This window comes from Somniosus microcephalus, unplaced genomic scaffold (assembly GCF_052327205.1).
Source record: "Somniosus microcephalus isolate GS21.2 unplaced genomic scaffold, FLI_Smic_1.0 unresolved_chr1, whole genome shotgun sequence".
In the NCBI taxonomy this organism is placed as follows: Eukaryota; Metazoa; Chordata; class Chondrichthyes; order Squaliformes; family Somniosidae; genus Somniosus; species Somniosus microcephalus.
In genome coordinates, this window is record NW_028225179.1 from 30,246,944 (window position 1) to 30,256,232 (window position 9,289).

A 9,289-nucleotide genomic window follows, 5' to 3' on the forward strand; every position below is an offset into this window, starting at 1 on the left:
TTGAAATTGAGAGAGTGAGATTGAGAGTGAGAGAGATTGAGAGAGAGCGACATTGAAATTGAGAGAGTGAGATTGAGAGAGAGCGCGAGATTGAAATTGAAATTGAGAGAGTGAGAGAGATTGAGAGAGAGAGAGAGAGCGACATTGAAATTGAGAGAGTGAGAGAGATTGAGAGAGAGAGAGCGACATTGAAATTGAGAGAGTGAGATTGAAATTGAAATTGAGAGAGTGAGATTGAGAGAGATTGAGAGAGAGAGAGAGAGAGAGAGCGCGAGATTGAAATGGAGACAGAGAGATTGAGATTGAGAGAGAGCGAGATGAGAGAGAATGATACTCACGGTCACACCTGGTCTGCGCCTCCTCCCGATCTCCACCCATCCACCTGGAGCCACAGCTCAGAAATCTTCCTCCCAACACCTGGGAACACAACCTGGAACAAGCAGGCAGAGTGGAGTGAAAAGGGAGAGAGAGAGAGAGAGAGATTAAAGATTGAATCTCACCATCCCACATGGCACCAACGGAACAGCCGGCCTGATCTCTCTTCCATCCATCCATCCTTTCACCTGGACCGAGCCTGCAGCAGTGAGAGAGGGGCTGGGAGAGAGAGAGATTGAGACAGGACTCGCTCACACCAGAGAATCTCACACACACTAACACAGAATGGCCAAAGGGACCCAGTTCACACAGACACACAGACCAACATTCATTACCTGGACACTCAGAAATGGTTTCAACACTAAAGAGACACAAAATGCTACATTACCTGAACACTTGGTATAAATTACAGTCAAAAGAGCCACTCACCAAATATGAAAGCACCATCCCGCAGTCAGAAAGACTGAAACACACATGGGTCTACCTTTTTATAGTCCGGAGCTGTCACTCAAACTTCCCTCCTCCCACTCCACAGACCCCCAGCCTATCAGGTTGCTGCTTCCTCCACCGGAGGTGTGGGTCAGTCCAAGTTGAGTCTGCCTATCTCCAGGGGGGTGGGGTAGTCCTGGCCATGTGTTGGCCTCCCAAATGGTTCCTTCCTGTCTCTGGCCAACACTGCCCTTCCCCCAGACCCCTGACTGCAGGCAGACAGACACAGCCGAGGACTGATGGACCTTGGGGAGGCCTCCCTCCACTCACCTGCAACAGGGACATCACCCTCCCTGTCTGAGGCTGCTGCTTCCTCCCAGGGCTGGCTCCCCTGTTTAATCCTGAGTTCCCTCAGCTTTCCCCTGTGCAGTGTGTGTTGTGCATCCGTTTATCTGTGTCAGCACCGGGACATATGCAGTGAAATGTGGGTCACCAGAACCAAAGATATGCTCACCTTCCAATACATATTTTTGTAACTCTCTCGCTCGCCCTCTGTTGGTTTATCAATGTCACTGCACTACAGGTAAACCTCTCGCTCGCCCTCTGTGGGTTTATCAATGTCACTGCACTACAGGTAAACCTCTCGCTCGCCCTCTGTGGGTTTATCAATGTCACTGCATTACAGGTAAATCTCTCGCTCGCCCTCTGTAGGTTTATCAATGTCACTGCACTACAGGTAAATCTCTCGCTCGCCCTCTGTAGGTTTATCAATGTCACTGCACTACAGGTAAATCTCTCACTCGCCCTCTGTGGGTTTATCAATGTCACTGCACTACAGGTAAATCTCTCGCTCGCCCTCTGTAGGTTTATCAATGTCACTGCACTACAGGTAAATCTCTCGCTCGCCCTCTGTGGGTTTATCAATGTCACTGCACTACAGGTAAATCTCTCGCTCGCCCTCTGTAGGTTTATCAATGTCACTGCACTACAGGTAAATCTCTCGCTCGCCCTCTGTAGGTTTATCAATGTCACTGTACTACAGATGTAAGAAGTCACACAACACCAGGTTATAGTCCAACAGCTTTATTTGAAATCACAAGCTTTCGGAGCGCTGCTCCTTCTTCAGGTGAAGTGGAGAAATGCATAAAGACACAGCTTATATAGTCAGAGAATCATGTCAGATGTTTACAGGTAACCTTTCCAACTGCCATTTATCGCACCTCGGCAGAGAGATAATCACAGCAAGTCAAAGGTGTGAATGGTGTCCAAACAGGCCATTCAGGCAAACATTACATCAAAGAACAATGAGGTGGGGTCACAAGGGGTCAAATATTGCAGATGCTGGATGGTGTTCAGCTTCTTGAGTGTTGTTGGAGCTGCACTCATCCAGGCAAGTGGAGAGTATTCCATCACACTCCTGACTTGTGCCTTGTAGATGGTGGAAAGGTTTTGGGGAGTCAGGAGGTGAGGCACTCGCCACAGAATACCCAGTCTCTGACCCCGCTCTTATAGCCGCAGTATTGATGTGGCTGGTCCAGTTAAGATTCTGGTCAATTCCTCCCCCTTGCGGCCATCTACAATATCACTCTGTGCTCGAGAGATTTGTGTCCTCATTCTTGTCTTATCACGGACATTCTACGTGGAGGTAGGATGATCCCACCCACCAGGGCAGGGGATGCTTACAGTCGCAAGGCCTTCCCGTGATGTTTAACTTACTGAGCAGACCTTGGTGCAGATAATAGACTAAACCTCCCTTTTCCCCTTTAAGTTGGTGTCGTTGCAGCTTTCCAGCTGATGTGCTGGAAGTTTTAAATCATCAACAGCCCCACAGACCTTGGCCACCCAACTTGACCCATTTTCCCAAAGCATGCTGGGTAAAGGTACTGGGGTCCGGTCTCACAACTTCCGTGCTTCACCATCAGTGGATGAGAAGTAAAGCTTCAAAACATTCCTCAACAACCAGACACAAGGACTGTCCGTTAGATAATCTGAGGTCGAGTTAAGGACTAACCTTCACCTTGGAGTCATATTTATATCAGTTACCTGCCCTTCTCTTCCCACTCCCCAATCATGGACACTTTTTCACCCACCTGCAATCAATTGAAATATCTAGAGAATACGCACACGCGCACACTGAACATTCACTGTTCCGCTCTCTTGTGGAGCCCAGATTGTGGGTTATCGATTCTGGGGAAAACCATTCAAACCTCCCCCAGGCAGGACCAGTGGGGATCAGCATCAGACCAATCATTGGGGTCCCTTTCCCTCTCTCCCTCAGTGTCTCTTTCTGTCTCTCCCTGTGTCCCTTTCTGTCTCTCCCTCTGTGTCTCTTTCCCTCTCTCCCTCAGTGTCTCTTTCTCTCTCTTCTTCAGTATCCCTTTCTCTCCCTCAGTGTCTCTGTCTCTCTCTCTCCCCCAGTGTCTCTTTCTCTCTCCCTCAGTGTCCCTTTCTCTCCCTCAGTGTCTCTGTCTCTCTCTCTCCCCCCCGTGTCTCTTTCTCTCTCCCTCAGTGTCCCTTTCTTTCTCCCTCAGTGTCCCTTTCTCTCTCCCTCAGTGTCTCTTTCCCTCTCTCCCTCGGTGTCTCTTTCCCTCTCTCCCTCAGTGTCTCTTTCCCTCTCTCCCTCGGTGTCTCTTTCCCTCTCTCCCTCAGTGTCTCTTTCCCTCTCTCCCTCAGTGTCTCTTTCCCTCTCTCCCTCAGTGAACCCTTTCCCTCTCTCCCTCAGTGTCTCTTTCCCTCTCTCCCCCAGTGTCTCTTTCACTCTCTGACCTCTTGTGCATCCTGATTTTAATTGCCCTACCATTGGTGGTCAGGCTTTCAGCTTCCAAGGCCCTAAGCTCTGGAATTCCCTCCCTAAACCTCTCCGCCTCTCTCTCCTCCTTTAACACCCTCTTTAAAACCTACCTCTCACCTGTCCTAAATCTCCTTATGGGGCTGCATGTAAAATTTTGTTTGGTAACGCAAGTATGAAGTGCCTTGGGATCTTTCATTATGTTACAGGCGCTATATAAAAAAAAGCTGTTTTGTGTGTGTGAGTATGGGTATGAATATATGTGAGCTTGAGTGTGTGTATCTGTCTGTATGTTTTTAGATCTCGTATTTTGTAATAAGACGGGGTTAATTAGTAATCTCATAGGAAAGGATCCTCTGGGGAAGAGTGATCATAATATGATAACATTTCACTTTGAGTTTGAGAGTGACATACTTAAATCCGAAACTAGAGTCTTAAACTTAAAGTAATAAATATCAGTAGAGAAAAAATAATTGAGAAACTTAAGGGACAGATCCCCTGGACCTGACGGCCTACATCCTAGGGTTCTAAAAGAGGTGGCTGCAGAGATAGTGGATGCATTGGTTGTGATCTTCCAAAATTCCCTATATTCTACAATGGCCTCAGCGGATTGGAAGGTAGCAAATGTAACAATGCTATTCAAGAAAGGAGGGAGAGAAAAAACAGGGATCTACAGGCCAATTTGGCCGGACATCAGTTGTTGGGAAAATGCTGGAATCCATTATTAAGGAAGAGGTAACAGGGTGCTTCGAAAATCACAATATGGTTAGGCAGAGTCAACATCGTTTGATGAAAGGGAAATCATGTTTGACAAATTTATTCGTTTTTTGAGGATGCAACTAGCAGTGTAGATAAAGGGGAACCAGTGGATGGAGTATATTTGGATTTCCAAAAGGCATTCAATAAGGTGCCACATAAAAGTTTATTACACAGGATTAGGGCTCATGGGGTTGGGGGTAATATAGTAGCATGGATAGAGGATAGGTTAACAGACAGAATACAGAGAGTAGGGATAACTGGGTCATTTTCAGGTTGGCAGGCTGTAACTAGTGGGGTGCCGCAAGGATCCGTGCTTGGGCCTCAGCTATTTACAATCTATATCAATGACTTGGATGAAGGGACCAATTGTAATGTATCCAAGTTTGCTGATGATACAAAGCTCGGTGGGACAGTAAGCTGTGAGGAGAACACAAAGACTCTGCAAAGGGATATAGATAGACTGAGTGAGTGGGCAGTAAGGTGGCAGATGGAGTGTAATGTGGGGAAATGTGTGGTTATATCCTTTGGTAAGAAGAATAGAAAAACAGAATATTTTTTAAATGATGAGAAACTATCAAATGTTGGTGTTCAGAGAGATTTAGGTGTCCTCGTACAGGAAACGGAGAGCGTTAGCATGGAAGCAATTAGGAAGGCAAATGGCATGTTGGCATTTATTGCAAGGGATTTGGTGTACAAGGGTAAGGAAGCCTTGCTCCAATTGTACAGGGCTTTTGGTGCGACCACACCTGGAGTACTGTGCACAATGTTCGTCTCCTTATCTGAGGAAGGATGTCCTTACCTTAAAGGCAGTGCAAAATGGTTCACTAGATTGATTCCTGGGATGAGAGGGTTGTCTATGAGGAGAGATTGTGTAGAATGGGCCTGTACTCTCTGGAGTTCAGAATGAGAGGTCGTCGTCGTACGTGTCTTCACACTGTTCCCTTTGGGGAACTGTATGAAGTGGTGGAAGGATTTCTGGCCGCAATTAACGCTCCTTCCGTGACCGTAACCATCTTCGTACCAGCCATTAGAGTGGTTAGTCCTATGGCAGGAGGGTTTTACAGGCTCCCACAACCCATACGAGGAGGGGGGGGGGCCACCCACACCCACGGACGCAAGTATCCCGCTGGATGTCAACCCAGAATTTAGAGCCGGAGCTCCGACTCCACTTGCCGGGACTGTCTGGAGCGGGGTTCGAAAACCCTACGCCTTCTGGCCCAGCGGCGGGGTTGCTACCGCTACGCCAAAGGCCCACTCCAGAATGAGAGGTGATCTCATTGAAACATATAAGATTCTGCTGGGGGGTTGACAGGGTAGATGCGGAGAGATTCTCTCTCCTGGCTGGAGTGTCTAGAACTAGGAGACATAGACGGAAAAATTCAGTTGGTTGCGCCTCCCGTTAGCACCTGAAGAGGGTGCTAACAGGATGCAAACCAACTAGCTCCCGGGCGCGGCCCTGCCCACTCCTCCCGCAAAATTCAGCGGGAGGTTAGCGCTGGCACTAACCGGTACTGGCGATGACGTCATCGGTGTGCGCAGCGCCCCGCTCACACCCCGGCCACGATCTTCGGGAGCGCCCCCTGACTCACCGCCGGACGCTATGTCTGACAGGGTCAAGGGGGCGTACCTGCGGCCAGGGAGGCGCAATTTAAAGGCGAGGTGTGGGGCGGCCATTTTTGTTGCAGGTCGCCTGCCAGCACCTGCCTGCGCTCCCGTCCCAGACCTCCTGAAACGCCCACCCCCCGCGGAGTGCTAGCTGCACTCCAAGAGCCCGGCACTTCTTCTTAGGTGCCGGGCTCTTTTGCCTGCACTCCCGATCCTCGGGGGCCCAGCTGGGCCCCAGATCGCGCTGCACAAGGCCCCTCCCCTTTAAGAAGGGGAGGAAGGCCTGCAATTCCACAGCGCGACGTGCCGCAGCGTGTGGCGCTGCGACACATAACGCCGCAATATTGACTCACAGCGCTACAAGAGGGATGCAGGGCGCAACCACTCAATTTCCGGCGCGGGGACACTAATTTTTCCAGGGTGCTGCTCAATTTTTAGCCCATAGTCTCAGGATAAGGGGTCGGCCATTTAGGACTGAGATGAGGAGGAATTTCTTCACTCAGAGCGTTGTGATTCTTTGAAATTCTCTGCTCCAAGGGGCTGTGCATGCTGAGTCTTTGAGTATATTCAAGGCTGAGATCGATAGATTTTTGGACTCTCGGGGAATCGAGGGATATGGAGATCGGGCGGGAAAGTGGAGTTGAGGTCAATGATCAGCCATGATCTTATTGAATAGCGGAGCAGGCTCGAGGGGCCGTATGGCCCACTCCTGCTCCTAATTCTTATATTTTTATATGTGTGCGTTTGTGGGTGTGAGTGGGTGTATTGTTTGAGTCAGAGTGTGTGAGTGATTTTGTGAATGTATCTGTGTGTGTAAGAATGGCGTATGAGTGTGCGTCTGTGTGTGAGTGAGTGTGAGTGTGTGTTGTGTGGGTGTGTTGATTGAGTGAGTGTGTGAATCTGTGTGTGTGTGTGTGTGAGTGAGTGTGGGTGTGTGTTGTGTGGGTATGTTGATTGAGTGAGTGAGTGTGTGAGAATGTGTATGAGTGTGAGTCTGCGTGGTAGTGAGTGTGGGTGTGTGCGTGTGTGAATGAGTGTGGGTGTGAATGTGTGTGAGCGTCTGTATGTCTGAGTGTGTGAGTGAGTTTGGGTGTGAGTGTGTGTCGTGTGGGTGTGTTAATTGAGTGAGTGAGTGAGAATGTGTATGAGTGAGTCTGCATGGTAGTGTGGGTGTGTGAGTGAGTGTGTGAGAAAGTGTGTGAATGAGTGTGGGTTTGTGAGTGTGTGTGTGTGAGCGTCTGTGTGTGTGTATGTCTGTGAGTGTGAGTATTCCAGTGTTCTGGACAGTGAGGAGCTGGGAAGTGATCAGCTCCTTTTCCTCTAGTCCATCACCTGGAAGGCCTTCACCAGCACCCTCTTGCTGTCCTCCGCTATCTCCTCCACGGCCATCGCCAGCAGGTTGTTGGTGTTGATATAGTTGATTCCGGCAGCCATGAGATTTGAAATCAATGGCAGCGATTGACCAAATATACCCAGCACTTGATTCGTCTTTTCAATCTTTGTTAGCTCCTTCAGGACAGTGTTGTATGACACTTCCTTTCCAAATGTGGACTTTACTTCTGATCTGAGCTCCTCCATCATCTTCCCCTCTCTCTTCGCCAGTCTCCCGAGGGATTTGACATCCAGACCGAAGGTGGTGTGGTAGGAGGTGAGCCTCTTGACCAACAGGAGAACGTCACAAGCAATGGAGAGTCCTCGGATTGGCACCGCAGCAGCAGCAGCCGACAGGAGGGCAAACTTCCAAGTGTCACGCATTAGGATCTCTTTCTTCTTCTCTATGATCAATGAGGTGATATTGGGGAGAGACAACAAAAAGGCCCGTCTCTTCAGAGCAGGAAGATCCTTTTCCAGAACATCCTGCAGTTTCTCAAGGTAAAACATATCCAGGTTCCGACTAGCAACCAGGAAGACTTTTGGAGATTTTATCCCATCCCTCTTCAAACGCTCAACGGAGTCATTCCAGAATTTCTCCAGGGTTTTCTCCTCATTGTACTGGGACTTCTCACGATGTTTGGCTGAATCCAGGTCCAGGTCTAGTTTGCTTCGGACAAAATAAAATTTCTTCTTCCTCTGCTGAATTTCTGTGGCCAGATATACATCATTCTCTGTAAAGCGAGAGGCACTGAGGATAATGAAGAAATCGTATCGCTCAAAGTTGACGCGATCCAAATATTCACTGGCTTTAAAGTTTGGGGTTCCAATCCCAGGGAGGTCCCAGATATTGACGGTAGCATTGTTCGGGTATTGATAAGCTGTCGGTTCCATTGTCGTTTCGGTTTCCCCTGTTGGGGCTGCCCCTTCTTCACCATCGTCAATACCCCGTAAAGCATTGATGAAGGATGACTTACCAGTGCCTGAAACCCCCGTCACTGCAATCTGAAGTGTAATACTCTCGGATTTCTCCAAATCCAAATGTATTTGCTGAACGACCGCATCCAGCCCACCGCTGTTGAACAGATTCTTGTACGTAGTTTCTTCAGCAACACCGGCCATTGTGGATCTGTAAGTGGAGATAGAGTTCAGAGAGACACAAATCGAATGTCTTGAATTTTTAAATTTGTATTTTTGCATTGATATATTCAGCATGCAAATCCATAACTCCCAAATCCCAAGTACCTGAGTTGGACGGTTTGTCTATCATGGGGGTGAATTCCTTTGTGGTGTCTCCAATGGGATAGATACACCGTCCTTTCCCCCTCTGGGACCGGGTGTCACAGTGCGTTAGATACACCGTCCTTTCCCCCTCTGGGACCGGGTGTCACAGTGCGTTAGATACACTGTCCTTTCCCCCTCTGGGACCGGGTGTCACAGTGCGTTAGATACACCGTCCTTTCCCCCTCAGGGACAGGGTGTCATTGTGCGTTAGATACACCGTCCTTTCCCCCTCTGGGACCGGGTGTCACAGTGCGTTAGATACACTGTCCTTTCCCCCTCTGGGACCGGGTGTCACGGTGCGTTAGATACACTGTCCTTTCCCCCTCTGGGACCGGGTGTCACAGTGCGTTAGATACACCGTCCTTTCCCCCTCTGGGACCGGGTGTCACAGTGCGTTAGATACACTGTCCTTTCCCCCTCTGGGACCGGGTGTCACAGTGCGTTAGATACACCGTCCTTTCCCCCTCTGGGACCGGGTGTCACAGTGCGTTAGATATACTGTCCTTTCCCCCTCTGGGACCGGGTGTCACAGTGCGTTAGATACACCGTCCTTTCCCCCTCTGGGACCGAGTGTCTCCAATGTGATAGATACACCGTCCTTTCCCCCTCTGGGACCGGGTGTCACAGTGCGTTAGATACACTGTCCTTTCCCCCTCTGGGACCGGGTGTCACAGTGCG

General features: G+C 49.4%; 1 protein-coding gene across 1 annotated transcript; it reads right to left on the reverse strand.

Annotated features, from left to right (window-relative positions):
- Positions 1-7,276: 7,276 nt before the first annotated feature.
- LOC147094559 (interferon-inducible GTPase 5-like) lies at positions 7,277-8,449 on the reverse strand. The gene has a single exon (XM_085973931.1). The coding sequence runs from the start codon at positions 8,447-8,449 to the stop codon at positions 7,277-7,279; it is 1,173 nt and encodes a 390-aa protein (XP_085830057.1).
- Between the last annotated feature and the right edge of the window lie 840 nt (positions 8,450-9,289).

What these genes read in the sequence shown, in the direction of transcription:
- LOC147094559 (XM_085973931.1), bottom strand. Translation starts at nt 8,449, where the DNA reads ATGGCCGGTGTTGCTGAAGAAACTACGTACAAGAATCTGTTCAACAGC.